The 18,638-nt window shown below is 49.2% G+C and overlaps 1 protein-coding gene across 3 annotated transcripts in view; it reads right to left on the minus strand.

Moving 5' to 3' along the window:
• ATN1 (atrophin 1) overlaps positions 1-18,638 on the minus strand; it is a 41,839-nt gene that overhangs the window by 6,241 nt on the left and 16,960 nt on the right. The window contains exons 2-6 of one of the 3 annotated variants that reach the window (XM_075903623.2): positions 7,561-7,664; positions 6,124-6,332; positions 5,755-5,892; positions 5,335-5,448; positions 916-2,822 (exon numbers count right to left, since the gene is read on the minus strand). In XM_075903623.2, the coding sequence (XP_075759738.2) occupies positions 916-2,822; positions 5,335-5,448; positions 5,755-5,892; positions 6,124-6,201 (2,237 nt within the window). In that variant the 5' untranslated portion in view covers positions 6,202-6,332; positions 7,561-7,664. Of the gene's footprint in view, positions 1-915; positions 2,823-5,334; positions 5,449-5,754; positions 5,893-6,123; positions 6,333-7,539; positions 7,665-18,638 lie in introns of all 3 variants that reach the window. The other 2 variants (XM_075903631.2, XM_075903634.2) reach the window with 2 other exon arrangements.

The raw sequence follows: 18,638 nt of genomic DNA on the forward strand, positions 1-18,638 counted from the left end.
ACAACTTATGGAATTTATTATGTCCATACTTACCTCAAATGCAGCGGGGGAAAGAATATTCTCTTTGTGAAAACAGACAGACAGAGATTGCAGAAACCTGCTACATTTTGATTCTATTAACACTGAGCTTCAAATTAAAGTTAATTTCAATTGTACATGGAAAGAGTTTTATGAATTGATTTCCCAAGATGCATTGAAATGTTGATAAGTACCATTTTAAACAGAACGCTAAAGCTTATAATAATCGTAATGTACAGCTGAGGACAGTAGAAATGTACAATTGAAAAACAAATGCATGATGTGATAAGGGAAATGGTGTTTTCCTAATATGTTCCTTAAAATAAATTATTATCCTTATTTTTCATCTGGTTTTCCCTTCCTTGCATCCAGCAAATATGGTCTCCCTGCCTCTGTGGTTCAATCTCCTTCTCCAAGCAGAATGAGATTCTCGCCCCCTCTCCCAACACCGTGACAGCCTCCTAGGTACCATAAAACAAAAGGTTGGGAGAAAAGTCCCTTGTCCCACTGTCAGCCTACCACTATGACAACCCAACCCCTCCCCCACATTCCACAGGCTGGTACTAGGTTCTAGGGGAATCCCTACAGTGCACGCAACTAGTGGGACTGTGAGCTGCTGCAGTGCAACATGCAAGCAGTCCTGGCTGGGGATGGAGCTCAAACTGGGTTGCTCTAATTCATAGAATCATAGAGCTGGAAGAGACCTGAGGAGGCTCTTCCTGGATGCCCAGCGCAAAGGCTCACCCTCCGGATAGCTCACCCTTTGTGACTCCTGTGGGGGTTCTTTGTTGCTGCAGCCCTGGATAGCTGCCCTCCCTGCCCCCTCCCTTTCTCTCTCTATCTCCATGTTCCTTCCTCTTATTTTCCCCCCTCTCTGTGTCACTTTGCTCTGCTCACCTGGCTGACTGGCTGGCATGACTTGGTACGTCCACCACTTTGGGAGCTGGTGAAGGACTCCGAGCCGGTGGCATTGGGCTCTCTGGGGGCTCGTACTCCTCCGATGGCTCTTGCTTGATTTGTGCAGCACTCAGTGGTGGTGGGAGTGAGGGAGCGGGGACTCCCATGCTGCCAGGCAATGGGGGGGCAGTGGGAGCAGGGGAGGAGGCCTTGTAGCTGCCAGCCGCCGGGGAAGAGGTCATCCTGTACCCAGGGGGCGTGGCCGCACGGAATGATGAAGCAGAGGAAGAAGGGGGTGAGCCCGGCTTGTAGGGTGCTGGGGGCTGGAATGTGGGGGCAGGTGAGCCTGCCCGCTTTCCATAGGGGGCCACAGTGGAAGGGGGAGTAGGGGGTGACACTGTTTTGTAGGGGGCTGAGGAGGAGGCCATGGTAGCTATGACAGTGGAGAGAGTGACAGAGGCAGAGGTGACTGGTGGTCCAGCTCCATGCGCAGGTGAGGGTGGAGGTGGTGGGGGGAAGGCATAGGCAGCAGGACTCTGCCCTTGGGGGTGAGCACAGACCCCGGGGTATGTCCCCTGGGAAGAAGAGGAGGAGGAGGAGGAGGAGGAGGAGGAAGAGGAGGAAGACGACGAGGCTGAAGGAGCCTGGCTGTATGTGGACTGGCTGTGGGGTGGGTAGAGACGTAGCCCATAGGCAACATGTGAAGGATGATGAGTGCCTGACTCCAAAGAGTGGGAGTAACCTCCAGGTGGCTGCGAAGGAGCTGCTGTTGCTGGGGAGACGCCCCCTCCAGGGCCATGGGCGTGGTGCTGCTGCTGTGGTGGCTGCTGGTGATGTGGGGGCTGGCCAGGGAAGGAGGCGGCAGGGTGGGAGCTGGTGTTGCCCAGGGGACGGCCATAGGGTGGTGGACCCTGGCTCCACACGGGCTGGGCGGGCAGGGAGGGCTGGGTGTACTTGGGGGGCTGGCTGGAGACAGAGAGGCCACTGGGTGGGGGGAAGGAATGGGCATAGGAGGCACTGTAGCTGGGCAGGGCCTGGGCCGGGGAAGGTGGAGGGTACTGGGCAGAGGAGCTGGGTGGAGGTGGGGGCGGGGTGGCATAGGGATAACGTGAGGGGGGCGGGGCAGACGTCTTGTCCTGTCCCATCCCATGGGGTGATGAGAGGTGCCCACTCAATGCCTGCCCCACCGTCCCAGGTGAGTTGGAGTTGGTGGATGCATTATTCAGGGGGCGCAGGGCTGGTGGGGGAGGCAGGTTGGCTGAGACATGGGGAAAGGAGGGAGCAGAAGCTGGGGGTGCTACTGGGGGATTACCTGGGGGTGTTTTCTGAGAGGGTAGGCCCCCTGCCACAGAGGCCAGGGAGATAGGTGTAGTGGGTGGGGGGTTGTGCTTGGCACTAAGGGTCTGTTCTCGCCCTCCTGGCATGAGGAGGCCCCCCCCTCCACCACTGGCTTTGGGCCCCCCCTGGACCACACTGGCAGAGGGATAAAGAGGACCATGTGCAGCAGAGGAAGAGGAGGAGGAGGCAGGTGCTGGTGGTGCCTGGGCCTGGAAAACCCTTGATGCCTGGGTCTCAAGTTGAGAGTGGTAGCCACCTGCAGGGGCTGGAGGGTGGGCTTCACCTGTTAGGCTGAAGCTTGGCTCAGGTGGGCGGGCAAGGCTGTCGGTTGCAGGGGCGGGTGGGGGGCTCTGAGGGAACAGTGGGGGATGATGGTAAGAGTGGGATGGCCCTTGGGACAGCACAGAGGATGAGTCTGAATCATTCTCCACGCTGCCTGGGCTGTAGACACTGGGCGAGGTGCTCCGGTTATCCTGGTCAATGTCCCGTGGGTCACTGCTCATCTCATCGTTGAAGCTGTGGCCATCGAGGCTGTCAACATCCGAGGGAGACTGGGGACATGGTAGCTCCTGAGGTACAGTGAGGAGGGAGGAATTAGACAGCCCCCCCAGAGCATGAGCAAAAAAGCCACCCCTTTCTGAGCCCCCAAGATTTTCCTTTCTGAAGTTCTCAGCTCTTGCTATAGGAGCTCAGAAGGAAGGTCATATTTTTCTGACCCCTCTCACATGGAGTCCCCAGTGATTCTCCCCTCTGGAGCTCCTTGAAGGCACCAAAGGAGCTTGGGAGGTGCTCCTCCTCCCCCTACTAAGGCGAGAGATTCGCAGCAGATGGAAGCAGATGTCCTTTGGCACCTTCCATCTGGTAAGCTCCCCATACTGAACAGACATTCAAGTCTGGGGAGGCAGGCAAGTATCAATAGTCCACTTGACAAAGAGGGTACCTTGAGGCACAGAGCAGGGGTGTCAAAACACATTTGGAGAAAAGAGCCAAATTCCATGTTTAATTCTATTCTGTGGCTCAGGCTATAGTTCAGAATTACTCCCCCAAAGTATAGTGGAATGCCCTCTGAGGGCAGTAGGGGGTCTTTATGTACTAACTAAATATTCAGCAATGATTTATTAACTGTTCAATGCTTTATTGGCACATTCAGCACTTGCTGGGGAAAGAAACTTGCATCTGGTTGGGCCTCTGCTATCTCTGCCCTTTCTGTCGTCTCCTTCTTTTCCCTCTTCTCTATTCTCCCCACTCTCCTCTGCATTTGCTTCCTCTGCTGCCACACGCAGAACCTACCCCATGGACTCCACTTGCACCTCCACCCTCATCCCAGAAAATAAAATGATCAACTGCTTAATGCTGACAAGGCATAAATGTCTCTGTTGGTTCTTAGGGCTTATGACATAAGCTACAGTGAAAAGAGTCCACTGTTATGCCGATTAAGGGGGTCCTCCGGAGGATGTTGTGAAGACCAAGACTATAATAGGATTCAAAGAAGAGCTAGATAGATTCATGGAGGATAGGCCCATCAATGGCTATTAGCCAGAATGGGGAGGGATGGTGTCCCTAACCTCTGTCTGTCAGGGCTGGGAAAGGGTGACAGGAAGTGGATCATTTGAGGATTATCTGTTCTGTTCATTCTCTTTGCATTGGCCAGAGTCAATGCAAAGACCTTTCTTATGAGTTATACTGGTGTAAATATAGCAGTATAATGCCGATCACATTTAGAATAGTTAATAAGCCTTTTAGAGGTTATTATTATTTTCTGTTTCAAAAGCCACCGAACCAGCAGTGTATTTGTTCTATGTCATTAGTAAACACAGTTCTTTGGACCCAACTGTGCTTGTGTGGGTTTCTTCATATTATGTTCACTGTGTAAAGCACAAAAAACCCAGAAGGGACTGAGGAATTCCCTCCTCTGAGACATCATTTCAGGCTGCCTGAAGAGCCTGGCAGACATCACTGTATCAGTTACACTCGGGTCATGGTTAGATAGCTGGCCACCTCTACAAGTAGAAGGGCAAGAAACTTTCTTCTCAAAAACTTGAATGCTGAGATTCTAGAGAATGTGAGCAAGTCCCCACAGGCTACACGAGCCCATCATGCAGAGGCCTGATGTCCCCTGCTCTATAGGAAGGATGGTCTTGTAGTTAACATATTAGACTGGAACTTGGGAGATCTGGACTCTATCCCCTGCTCTGCCCCAGACTCCCTGTGTAACACTGGACCAATCACCTCGCCTTTCTGTGCCGCAGTTTCTTCCCTGTAAAATGATATTAGCACTATGTGGATTGCCGCAACGCGTAGGGCCCCCGGCATGGAGCAGGGCCCCACTGTGCTGGGTGTTGTACTCACACAGAACAAAAAGAGCTTAAAAATCCCACACCTGCCTTGTCCATTTAGAGGGAAGCTCTTCAGAGCAGAGGTTTCTCTTACTGCACATTTGTTCAGCGCCTGGGGCGTCTAGACTCCACTGGAATGCACACAATGGGCATGGGAAAGGACTTGCTAAGGGGAAGTGAGTCAGGAGAAGAGCTGAGAACAGAAACCAGGAGGCTGAATGCCAGTCCCTTCCACTTTGAACTGTGAGGGCCCCAAAGCCCTCCCAGGACCAGGAAGAGAATTCAGGAGTGTTAATACTAGTCCCCTCTTCTAAGCACTGAACCAGAATCCAAGTAAGGCAGTTCCAGGCAGTCCAGGTACGCAATCAATGTCCCTGAATTGACAAAGCAATAAGATAGCTGATCATATCTGCTTTGAAGTCCCAGATGAGCTGGACAGAAGGCATATACTAGACCTTACAGGGATATCCTGGGGAACTACATGCTTCTGGGATTGGACAACCACTTCCTGCCCCAGAAAGAGAAGCTCTACAATGAGGCCAAGCTCCTGAAATGTAGGAGGAGGCCTCTTCTTAGGAGAGAGTTGTCACCCCCGCCAACTTGGTAAAGCCTGTTGGCCCCCAACTAACACAGTGGTGTGATCCAGCACAGCCGGGGCAGTGGGCAAGAGAGGTCCATGAGCCTGATCCAGCACAAGAGAGAACCACATCATGGAAGTGATTGTAGGATGCAAAGGGGAACTCACCTCAGTTTTGGTTTTCTTGGGGGCATTGCTGTCTTCCCCTTCACTCTCTGAAATCTCCTCCATCCGGCCCTGCTTGCCACCTTTGGGAGTGCAGGACTCCTCCACCCGTCCTTTCTGCAAGGGAGAGAAAGCAGGGGTCACACATGGAGCTCCTGGGTCCCACAGTGGGTGAGAGCAAGCTGCCACACCAGTGATCTGTACACAAAAGGACAGATTGGACAGACTGACACAGGTCCCTGGGGAATTAGGAAACACAGGTCACAAACTGGCAAACACTAACGTTGAAAAGGGTTGGTTGGAGATAAGACCTTGTTATAATGGTAGGGGGGCAGCAGGATCCCAAAGGCAGAGTGGAAGAACCAAACCCTGCCAGATTCTTGGTGAATCTCATGGTTCAATATCACAACTACTTTTCCCTACCTTAGTGGTTTGCCGGGATTTCTCGGTTTTGCCATCACTGCTAGAGGTGCTGACACCACCAGGGGAGGCTCGGCCCCGTGACCTGAGTTCCTCTCGGGGCCCGGGAGTCTCCTTCTTCCGGCCACTCCGCATTGACATCTAAGAGAAGGGAAAACACACTGAGAGCGCCCTGCAGCTCCCCCTGCTGTGCAATCCCCACACCACCTCCCAGCTGTGCTGAAGGCCTCTGTGGCACTGGTAACCGACAGCACTCCACTACTCCAGTCCTATGTTCAACACATAGCTTAGCTGAGGCATCTCAGTCCTAACCCAGGGCCCTCCTCCTTTCTCAGTTCTTGATTCCCTATGATCGCCTCTCCTTTCACATACCGAGTCTTTGTTCTGTCGAGTCTTCATTCTTTTGGGTGTGGGACCCCCATTCTCCTTGGCCCAGCTGGATGAAAACATAAATTTGTGTCACTTTCCCCCACTTCCGCTGTTCCCTGGGAGACTGAGATGATGGGCTCAGGAAATAGGGCAGGGTCAGCTCCTCCAGAAGGGGGCGCTCACTCCAGAGATACTACAGGTTCTTAGTGGACCTTGAAAGACAGAGAGGGAGACAGACAGAAAAGTGAAAAAAGAGAGTGAATTGTGTGTATGAGACCACTTCACACCAAAATCTCAGCTTGTGATAGAGATGCCAAAAATTATTACTATTATTATTATTATAGCTTGTATTTATAAGCCAGAGGATCTTCACTAAGATCATAATCTTAATGCTTGTCACTGGAAAACCGCAGAAAATTATTTAAGATTAATACGTCTTACTCCCATTGTAGTGAAGTGCTACCCATGTAAGGGAAAGAAACCAGGCCCCTCGGTATTTGGGGTGTTGAATTTTTATATTATCTCTGTTTTTTTTACATTTCATTTCCCTGCTTATTTTTTTAAAGGGGGGATTTAAAACCGCTTTAAAATGTTAGCATTTAAGTTCACAATCTTGATTCTTTTGACTTTATAGGCAGCTCTTTGCAGCTGGTCTCAGTGCAGTACCTTATAATACTCTTGCCCAGACACACAACTGTCATAGCTCACCCAGGGAAATGGTCTCCCAGTAGTTTTTGGTGAGGGGTCTCTTATGCAAGCCCAGCTCCCACAACACATATACACATACCGATGAATGCATCCGGTTTGCAATAAGCTTTATTATACTGAGATGCTTAAAAGTCCTATTCACATGGTACATCTTCAGGGGTGTCCAATAGACACAAGTACACACATTTTAACATGACTTTGCAAGTCACAAATGAAATCTGACTAATTTAACGTTGAATCTCTCCTCAGAACTAGACTCCTCTGTCCCTGAAGTGTGCCTGGGCTCTCCTGAGCTCTCCCAGCTTGTCAGGGGTCCATGCCTGAGTGCACAATTCGAGGTGGGGTTTTCCCTGCACCACACAGGACTATCCATTTCTGTGCCCCCGCTCAGACTACCATTAGGATGGATAGCACCCAAAGAGAAAAGTGGATCTTGTGGCTAAGTAATTGGGGGCAAGGAGGAGTCCACTGCATCTGAGACAACTGACTGACAGCTTTAGGAATGAGCTGGGGCATAACGGGTTAGCATAGGGAGCTTGGGAATCAGAGTTCCTGCAGTCTATTCCAGCTCTGGGCAGGGTCCTAGAAGGTTATAGCAAGGGAAGGGAGGATACCCTAGATTCTATTCCCTACTCTAGCAAGGGATTTGGACTTACTGGGTTAGAGCAAAGAACCGGAATGAGAATTCCTGGATCCTTTTTGTAGCCCTACCTCTTTGACTTGCTCTTTTACCTTGGGAACTTCTCTTTCCTGTACAGGCTGTCTTCGCACTTGCAACACAACTGGTTCCTGAAAATCACGTCTCAAGTCGGAACGTCATAACTTGGAACCCAGATCTAAAAAGCACAGGATTGAGCGTCATGAAGTCGAACCCAATGTCAGAAATAGGAACAGGATGTCAATTTATAAACCTTGTAGTTTGTGTAATTCAAATGTTGTAAAGTTGAGAACTGCAGGTCATCTGAGGCCCATATAATTTCCAAAACAAAATTAACTTACCCTAAGCCTTTACTAGAAGAATGCACTGATTTAACTTAAAACTAATTTTAAACTTTAAACCAGTGCACACCCCTCATGTAGACACACTGGAATCAGTTTCAATACTGCTTATATCACATTAGCTTAGTTTGGTTGCTGGTGTCTAAATCAATCCAGTTAAACTAATGAGATTTTGTAATATAGACAAGGCCTTATAATTAACATTTCTAAAGTGAATTTCCTCATAATACAAATACTAAAAAGCAAGGAAATTCTAAGTTGAAGACAACATTCACATACAGTTTCCAATAGGGATGTGAAGGGTTAACAAGTTACCTACTAAGAATCAGCCTTAACAACATGCTTACCAGGTCAACTGGGTAACCACTGGCCTGGCCCAGCCAGAGCAAACCTTCACCTGCACCACAGTGCAGCAGGCTATGCCCAGCCCAGCCGGAGCAGCCCCTACCCACAGCGTCCCAGTTAACTGGTTAGCTTTAAACAGGATTTTACAGCTAGGCTACGTCTACATTGGCAAGATTTTGCACAAATACCCTGATGCTCCTGCTCAGAGATAAGCCCTCTTGCACAACTGTTCTTGCGCAAGAGGCCAGTGTAGACAGGCAACATCAATTTCTTGCACAAGAAAGCCTGATGTTTAAAATGGCCATTGGAGCTTTCTTGCGCAAGAGAGCGTCTACACTGGCATGGATGCTCTTGCACAAAGGCACATGCCAGTGTAGACGCTCTCTTACTCAAATACTCTAACGCAAAAAATCTTGCGTTAAAGAGCATTTGCGCAAAATCTTGCGAATATAGACATAGCCCTATGGTTTCCAAGCATCAGCTCGGTGCCATCATCTCCTATATATATGAGAGAGTTTGTCTGTCTGGAAGTGTTCTGTCTGTTCAAGAACTCCGCCCATACAGTAAGTGCTAGGACCGCCTAATTCGGTAGGCAGCTTCCTCTATTCCTAACTTAAAGCAAGGGCAAGGTTTGGTTGTGCCAGGACAACAGGATGTGCCTGCAATGTGACTGTTTCTCATCAAATGGAAAGGGAGAGCTCTGCTAGCAGGGACAATTATGTTGTATAATGACCACAAGGGGGACAGCAAGGAGCCAGAGATGGGTACTGGGACAACTTGAATCCTATTGGGGCAGAAGAGGGCAGGGGTGGAGAAAGGAACAGCTATCTACTCTATATTTCAGAGAGAAATCCTGTTAGTCTATTTCAACAAAAACAATGAGGAGTCCAATGGCACTTTAAAGACTAACAAATATATCAGCATATGCTTTGGCGAAGTGAGCTGTAGTTCACGAAAGAATATGCTCTAATACACTAACACTATCAACCTAACATTCAATGAAGGTGCAAACAGCTCTTTGTGTAGATTCCTGTTATTGCCTTTGATTCTTATCTGCTTTAACTACTCAATCTTCAGGTGCTTACTTATTCCCAGTTCTGCCTTCTTGTTTTCCGCTTTGATATTTCCATACCCTCTGCTCCTTGTTCCCCACCCCCCTCTTCGCCCCTATTTATTTTGGGTCTGCACATCCTAAACTCAAAACTCCAGTCATCTGAAAAAGTAGGCTGTGACCACAAAAGCTCATGATACCACCTACATGTTTTGTTAATCTATAAAGTGCTACCAGACTATTTGTTGTTTTTTAAGTTTATACTGTACAGACTAACTTGGCTACCCCCTGAAGCTAATAAGTTTGTTAGTCTTTCCAGTACCACTGGACTCCTTGTTGTTTTTACTACATATTTGAGAGCCTTTGTCTGTTTGTCTGTCCCCAAGCCAGGGAACATGCACCCCTCTCCCAGCTGTGATCACTGCAGCAGCTGTGGGCAGCAGGGTTGCCAGGTGCCCGGTATTGACCCGGACAGTCCGGTATTTTTGCCTCCTGTCTGGTAAAATTTCAGAAAATACCAAACACCTAAAATGTCGGGTATTTTCTGATTTTTTCCCGGCCAGGAGGCAAAAATCCCGGGTGCTAACCTGGTTCCGCAGGGGAGTTGTCTGGCCCGGAGCAGGAAGACAAAGATGGAGGACAACTGCCGGCAGCCTGTTAGGGCCAAAAAGCCTCAAAAACATTTCTTAAAGGGGCCAAGCTGGGGTTTTTTAATTTTTTTTTTTTTTTTTAGCTTAACAACTCTTGGGGTCCTTCCTTTTTGCTCAACAACTTTGGTCTCCCCGCCTTTCTTTTCTCAACAGATTTTTTCCCTGTTTTTTTTTGGGGGGGGGGGGAAGGTGTTTGGTATTTTTGATTAAACCATCTGGCAACCCTAACAGTGCTTCTCACCTGGCCCCAAACTCCTGCAGTGAAAGAAAGTTGGAGTTGTTCTCTCTCCCTGGGACAGCCTGCATATTGAATCCCTCCTCCCCAGCTCTACTCCACCCCAGAGCAATGATTTAAATTACAAAAAAAAAAAAAAAAAAGAATTACTTGAGTTAAAGACCCAAGCAACGCAAGGTAAATCTTCTAGTAACACAATAATGACAGCACTCTACTAAACTTTTGAACCCACTCTCTTTAAATTCAACAATACTATCACCCTCAACTTAAGTCATACATAAAAATAATTGAAAATCACTGTGATGCACAATTTTAACGCCAACCTTCCAACACTTCATTATTTAATAGCTTAATAATGACAACTAGTCTTATCTCTACATAGCACACTCACGTCAGAAAGAATATGAAGCTGAACACACTCAAATTTTTTTTCTTATCAAAAATGTTTCTTATAATATCTACAAAATGTAGATCATTTTGTATATCTACAAAATGTATAACAGTTTCAAACAGACACAAGTATCATGCACATTTTTAAGTGAGGATAATTTCCCACTGGAATAGATTACTAAAGGGCGTGATAAAATCTTTCACCTGGAATCATTACATTTTTCTAAAATGTATGCAGTAATTCAATCACAAGTTATTGGGCTCGAAACAGGAATTACTAAGGCCTATTATGTAAGCCAGGGGTCAGACTGGACAATCACAGTGATACTTTCTGATCTTTAAGTTTATGAAATAGACTCATGATTAGCCTTCCACATGTACCTTCATAATGATATGGAGAGTGGCAATGACCCCCATATTTAGGGCACCTTACACTCCAACTAGCAAAGACTCTTGTGGACTGTTTATGAAGAGGCCTAGCCTCCTCTATGAGGTTTTGCAACAGGACTTTGGGGGGTGACTTTGTGTTGGCCTCATGAAAATCTTTCCAAATGTGTCTGAGTTGTAAGATGCTGAAAATTGCCACTGCATGTTTAGGATTCACACAGCCCAGCTTGTTTCTGGCTTGCTGCCAAATCATTCAAGATTCTATTTACACTGGGCACACACCGACCCAGTGTCTCACTTCAGCAGTACACACACAGTGGTCCTTCAGGCAGGATGAAGACAAAATGGATCCCGCTCCTCTCACAGTCTACATAGCTTTAGTCTCAGGCAGATGAACTGCTAGGGTTGCCAGGTGTCCGGTTTTGAATCGGACAGTCCAGTATTTGAGCTTTCTGTCCAGGAAACAAATTGAGAAAATAGAAATGAGAAAATAGAAATGTTGGGTATTTCCTAAATAAGATGTAATGTCGATTGTGATGTGATGTGATGTCAAGTGTGTCCAGTATTTTTGTTGAAACCATCTGGCAACCCTATGAACTGCACGGGAGACCATGTGTTCTAGCCTCACTTCTGCTAATAATTGCATACCCTTCATGCTTATCACTGAGCAAGACCTCACATGTTACACAAGTCAGGGACAGACTTTGCCCCTACAACAACAGGCTCAAGTCTCACTTTGCCACTTCTCAGAAAGAGCCTGCCAAATACTGGTAGCTGGTTCAGCCACCTGTAAAATGGGGTACTCCTGCATCTGTAATCAGGATTTAAATTCTTATTATTTCACAGACCTCACCAATGCCTGCCCCATGACCTGTAGGCTATAAACATTTTAGTGGGGGGTTGAAAATATTTTCCAAAGCTCCACTCCAGACAGCTCCAGCTGAACTTAAGCCTTGTGTGTAACCCACTGGTATCAGTATGTTATATGTGTAGCCAGTTTGGGCAACTGGAAAATGCAATTCTCACACACTGCAGCACAGAGACTGGAGAAATTGGATATGAACTGTCTAATCTGGGCCTGAAACACAAAAAAACCTATGAAAGCAAAGCCAAGAGCTTGACTAACAAGAAGCTGTTTGCTCTGCAGCACCATGGCAAGCCTGCAGCCCAGCTGGGACAGTGTGTGTATGAAGAAAGCGGACCACAGGGAAGCAACGTTACATAGTGGCTGAGAAGTAGCAGCCCCAGGCATAGGGTTACCAGATGATTTCAAAAAAATACCAGACACACTTGACCTCAGATGGGGGTGGGGACCAGCCAGGAGAGGAGTGGGGCTGGCAGGGAGGGGGTCGAGAGGAGCGGGGCTGGCTGGGGGAGATCGGGGGGGGGGGGAGGAAGGAACCAGCTGGCAGGAAGCAGGGCTGGCTGGGAGGGTGTTGGGGGGAGCGGGGATGGCCAGGGAAGATGGGGGGAGGACTGGCCGGTGGGAAACAGGGCTGGCCGGGAGGAGGTTGGGGGGAGCAGGGCTGGCCGGGAGGGGGTCTCGGGGAGCGGGGCTGGCCGGGATTGGTGCAAGGGGTGGGGGGGAACCGGCCAGCAGGAAGTGGGGCTGGCCCAGGTGCACGCAGATCCCAGAGTGCTGCCCATCCCGCGCACGATCCTGGAGGGGCACATTGGCGAGTCCGGCCCCAGGGATTCCATCCCACCCCGGCCACGCCCCAAGCCCCCTCCTCTCTACTGCATAGTTGCGTACTGCCTGGCTGGTAGACATGCTCACGCAGCATTAGTGCATCTACCAGACAGGCAGTACGCAACTAAGTACAGATACTCATGATAATAATAAAACTTACTTAATTAGAAAATACTGGACATTTATCTTAATTTTTTTTCTGGACAGAAAGCTCAAACACTGGACTGTCCGGTTCAAAACCGGACACCTGGCAGCCCTACCCAGGCCTAGTCTACACTTAAGAATTAGATCTGCATAAATACTTCACTCAGAAGTATGAAAATCCAGCCCCTGGCATGACATAGTTAAGCCAACCTCAGCACCGCACTGTAGACAGTGCTATGTACTTAGTTACAGTCTTTCAGGAGGTGGATTACTCATGATGAAGGGAGAATCCCTTGTGGGGGCAGCTAACGCCTACACCAGCAGTTCCCAACCAGACAGTCCAGGCACCACTAGCTGCCAGACCTCAGCGGCTGCCAGAGCTGAAGCCAGCTATTCACAGTAACTCTGGGAGCCGTGGCTGGGGTACATCCTGGCCCCTTGAGCTGTCACACAGCAGCCGGCTTCCAAAGCACTGCAGCCCCGCCCTCCCACCTTGTTTCCTCCCCCCCCACGCGGTTGGAGTGCCAGCATCGGCTTCTCACTGGTGTGGGGTGGGAGCAAGCCCTGGGGCTTGCTGCGCGATCTGGCTCGCGGGGAAGAAGCGCTGCCCCTCCTTCTCTCCTGGCTGGGGGAACAGCAGTGTGCAGGCAATGCTTCTTCCTTGCAAGCCAGATCTCACAGCGAGGCTCAGGGCTTTCTCTCCCCCCAAGCGAGAAATGGCGCTGGTGCTCCAATCGTGCGGGGAGTGGGAGGGCCAGGCTACAGCACCAGTGTCGGCTTCCCACTGGGGGGAGAAGAGAAAGCCCTGAGTCTGGCTGCACAATCCGGCTCATAGGGAAGAAGCACTCCCCCCCCCATTTCTCCCCGCAGGCACATTGCTGTTCCCTCAACTGGGGGTGGGGGGAAAGGGGCAGGGGAGCACTTCTCACCCACGAACCAGATCATGCAGCAAGGCTCAGGGCTGTCTCTTCCCCACCCCCCCACCTCCAGTGAGAAGCCAGCACTGGCACTCCAATGGAATCCACTCAATGGGAGCAGCAGAGGTGGTACCTGGGAACAGTGTGGGGCACGAAGGCAAGTAAATGTCCCCCACGCCCTCATGCCCAGATCCCTGCATCCCTAGCCCGCTCACACACCACCACCCTACTGAGACCCCACTCTCCAGCCTGCTCCTGCACCCTCCCTCCTGGCCAAACACCCACCCTCACCCGCTCCTGCACCCCACCTCCCACCCAGATCCTGCACCCCCATTCCTCTCACTGGCAGTCCTGTCCCATACACTGAACCCCCCATTTTTGTCCCAATCCCAGAGCCCGGAGGGGGGAATTCCCTCAGGGGGAATAAAGCACCAGCCAAGTGAAGTGTCTCAGTTGGGGGTCACATCAGTGACAATGGGGGGGGGGGGGGGGTTTGGAGGTTTTTTTTTTTTTTTTTTTTTTTTTGCTTTTCACTTGTATGGTCCCCAACTGATTTTTCTGTTGTTCAGTGGCCCCTGGTCCAAAAAAGTTTCCCCATCCCTGCATAAATAAAGAAAACATGGGAATCTTTTGTGTTGGACATAAATTAATATTTTACTTTATTTAAAATGAAGTTTGATAAACTAACATGATACAATTAAAGTGCTTATTCTGTTTAATAATTTAAATTAATACTTCCTTTCTTACTGGTTAAATTAAACTGTTCTCCCTAGCTGCAGCAATAGCAAAATGGCTCAGGCGTAATTATGTAATAAACGGTGAGTTTCCATTAGCAACTGGTGGTCCACAGAAAGGTTTGCATTGAGTCAGGTGGTCCATGGGCCAAAAAGTTTGAGAACCACAGGCATAAGGGGCTGGGTGGCAGTGTGGTAGGCACACTGGCAATGCAGGGCTGGAGCTGGGGATGCAGGTGGGAGGGAAGTGCAGGGGTTGGGGCGAAGATGGTGTTGTGCAGAGGTTGGGGTGAAGGTGACAAAATATTGGGGCTAGGGGCACAGTGTAGGAGTTAGGGTGCAGGAGAGGCAGGGGTTAATGGCAAAGGGGGCACAGGATGGGAGTCCAGGGGTGGGGGAGCCCATGGCAGCTAAGGGAAATGGGAAGGCACTATGCCCGGTATAGGGCAGGCAGGGGCACCAACATACAAGTTCACCCAGGGTGCCATTTTCCCTAAGGCCAGCCCTGGCTGGGGTACATATTTTGGAGGACCAGTAATACACAAATATGCAAATGAAATGTACTGGTCCGGCAAATGTTTGTGAATGGGTTGGCATAAAAAAGGTTGGGAACCACTGGTCTATACTAAAGTGCTGCGGAGCCTCAGTAGTGCTTTAAGTCTAGACTAGGGATGGACAATAATTTTTGCCTGGGGGCCACTTCAAAAATTTTTGAAGTAGACCCGGGCCACCCTGGAAGGGGCAGAGCCACCCCACCCCCAGACCATGATTGGTCTGGGGTGGGAGAGCCCCTTTGTCCTCCCTTCCCACTAGGCACCCATGCCCTGGAAGAGGCTTGGAAATCAGGGCCTGGGGGTGGAGGAACACGGGAAGCCCCTCCCACCCTGCAAGGAGCACGTGTCACTTTGAAGTGCCGCGGGCTCCTCACAGGGCCGGGGCGGAGCGAAGAAAGCTTCATGCAGCTCCCCCACCCGCAGGCACTAATTGGCCTGGGGGCGGGAGAGCAGCAGGGCCTCCACGGGCTGGATGCGGCCCACGAAGGCCCTTTTGCCAACCTCTGCTCTAGACAAGCCCTTAGCAGAGGGAGAGAACAAGGCCTTTTGTGTCTCAGCCACATGGCCTGAGACCAAAAAGGGCAGACGGGCCTCAAATGCCCCTGAGATGACTATCTACCAGCGGGCCCCAGGAGACCTCAACCACGGGAGCTGGCAGGACCTGAGGCATCCATCCCAGATCCACTCCACCCAAACAGGACATCTATGGGTTTTCCATCCAGGGACACCATTCGCTTCTCATTCAGCTCCAACTCCTACAACCACCTAAAGCTGTGGGGAGACTAATGGGCATTTTTGTTATATTAGGTGGGCATTTAGGACCTGCTCCAGTTTCCACTAAGTTAATGGGAGTCTCACTTATTGCTGTGTGATTGGTTAGTTATTCAGTTAATAGTCCCAATTCCCTCTTTCCACCTTCTTTTATTCTACCCCTATCTTTCTAAGGAATATATTTGCCTTGTAATCTGTCTGTCCTTGATTCTCTAGAACTATAATCTGTAATGTTCTAGGGACACTCTATTAAGTTATGCACCTCGGTGGAAGTGGCAGATGCAAAGAACCCAGAGCCAATTGGTCCTTAGGTGGGTCAGAGAGCCCCAGAAGAGGGAGGAATGAGATGCTCTCTGTACCAGCCTGTAGGAGGGGCTGGTCTATAGAGACAAACAGCATTCCCCTGTTAAAAGCTAGTGCAGGTAGACCTTCAACTCAAGTGATACAGGAGATGCAAAGGTCAAATGCTTAGGAGCTGTGAAACTATGATTGAGGTAAAATCTCATTCAAACTGACAGGTGAATGAGTCCCCTATTTAAGACAGTTATAAGTGACATGGGCCACAGCTAAAACAAAGTCTAATAAAGTCCAATCAGGAACTAGCACGCGGTGGCCAGAAGGTTCAACCAGGTTTTGTGAGTGGAGGTGAGACAGGGAAGAAAACATTCAACTGGAAAGACTGAGGCCTTGTCCACATTAGGAAAGTATTTTGGTGAGGTGAATGCCTACCCTGAGAGGAGAAGTAGTGTGTATACTGAAGCTCCACAGCAGTGCACAACTGCAAATGTAGATGTACCCTGAGAGGCACACAGCCTGGAAAGGGCAGCTGAAACATGATGGTTGACTCTGGAAGAAACCTGGAAGGAAGTCTGTGGACCAAGGGTACAGACTGAAAAGAATGCTCTTGGTGCTATGAGCAAAAGCCATTTCCTGATGTTTGAATCTTTCTGCATCGAAAGACACAGAACTTTCTACAGTTTTTGTAAATAAACAAAACTACACCAAAGAAATACCTAGCACCTATTTCTACTCCCAGTACCCCCAGGGCCCCAAGCTTTGAATGGCCACTCAGATCAGAAGAACACAACAACAGAGCCTTTAAATTACACAATCACATTCCCCCACCCTACAGGACCCTGCCTCGTTCAGTATGTAGGATGAACATGCTGTGTGTGTGTGGTGAATGATGTGTAGGTGTAGCAGAACTTGCAAGATGTGCATGAGGCAGTGAACTGCAGGAAGAGAAAGGGTGGGTTTTGGTTAAGGCAGGTGTAGTACCCGGGGCAGAGGCACGGAGCGATCACACTGCTACTGAAGTCAATGACAGCGGGGCATGCTCGGCACTTTGAGCAGAGCACAGTGTAATCTGAAAGTATAAGCACAGGGCTGGGAATCAGGCACTAAGCAAGTGTAATCCTGTGTCCAGCACTAAGCAAATCACTTTCCTTTTCTCTGCGTCTCCATCTATGGAATGGTATAACAATACCAAAAGGTTGTGTCAGAGTCAATATCTGAGCACTGCTTTGAACTCATACACTGTATGAGTATGTCTAGACTGCATCCCTCTGTCGGCAGATTGACATTGCAAACGAAGCGGGGATTTGTCAGCAAAAAGAGGCAGTCTAGAGGGGGATCTGTTGAGAAAGAAAGCCTTTTTCAACAGATCCCTTATGCCTCCTGCAAGGAGGTTTACAGGATCTGTTGAAAAATGCTTTCTTTCTCGACAGATCTGCCTCTTTTTGCAGACAAAGTGCTGAGTCGGCAAAAACGGCAGCCATTTTATGCAAACTAAGCACGGGATATTTAAATCCCCGCTTCATTTGCAATGTCGACCTGCCTAATCTGCATTCCTCTGCCGACAGATGGATGCAGTCTAGACATACTCATACAGTGCTATATTGGGGCAATCTTAATTCTGACATTTCCTAGCTTATGAGAGCTTGACTTTGTAACCTGAACAATATTAAGAACACCCCTGAGGAGGCCATTGTTAAAATGAAAGAATTGTTGCCCTTGAAAAATGTGTGTGCACACACACACACACACAGGTGCATGTGCTTATATTTACCAGTAGAAAAGGGCACGGGGCAAAAGGGAAGATATAGCTGTTGGGGGGGAGGGGAGAAGGAGGGATAGCAGAGGGAAGCACAATGGGCTCCTGGAAGCACCAGTTGGAGGGCAGTTGTCAAGGTCTCCCAAGTTCTGCAGGAGGGCCAGGTGAGGAGCTCTTGGGCAGGCCAAAGGACAGGAATGCTCCTCCCACCTATAGACTTTCCAAGAGCCAGGAGACAAGCTTGGAGCGAAGCCCTTGCTTGCAGCTCACCTATGGAAGTGAGGAATTGCCCAACTAGCTGAACTGTGGATGAAGAACATGTTTGCTGTGGGCTTGGCACAGATGACTTGTCCTGCAATAATACACTATCACCCATTGTCAACTGAAAATAACTGATACAAAATCAATCACTGACCACAATATTCATTCTAGAATACCAGCTGACAAGGAACTATTATAGGATGCCATTGCAGCATAAACTGAAATTGTTACAACTCTTCATAAAACCAAAATTAAGACGTTAATACACTGTAGCTTATGTAGGCTGACTACACTGCATACACTGGAGGGACTTTGCACCCCTCCATCGCCCACACCTAAAATCCCTGTGTGCCTCTATTTCAAGGACTCCCTGCAACCCCCAACCCAGCCAAAACTGAGTCCTCACTTGTTCCTCTCCGGGTCATGAATACTTCCCCTGATGCCAGTGGCCCTGTATGCCTGCCCTTTTCACTTCCCCAATGCTCTCTTTTCCCTCCCCATGGCAAGTGCTCTCTATGCCTATATTCATCTTTATTAGATGCCACCAATCTCCCACCACATCAAGAGTACAGTGGGCCTCCCACATCTACCTTCCCCTATACCAAGTTTCTTTGTCCTCTCCCCCCATG

The sequence above is a fragment of the Pelodiscus sinensis genome, chromosome 1, assembly GCF_052426305.1.
Source record: "Pelodiscus sinensis isolate ZL-2025 chromosome 1, ASM5242630v1, whole genome shotgun sequence".
Lineage (NCBI taxonomy): Eukaryota > Metazoa > Chordata > Testudines > Trionychidae > Pelodiscus > Pelodiscus sinensis.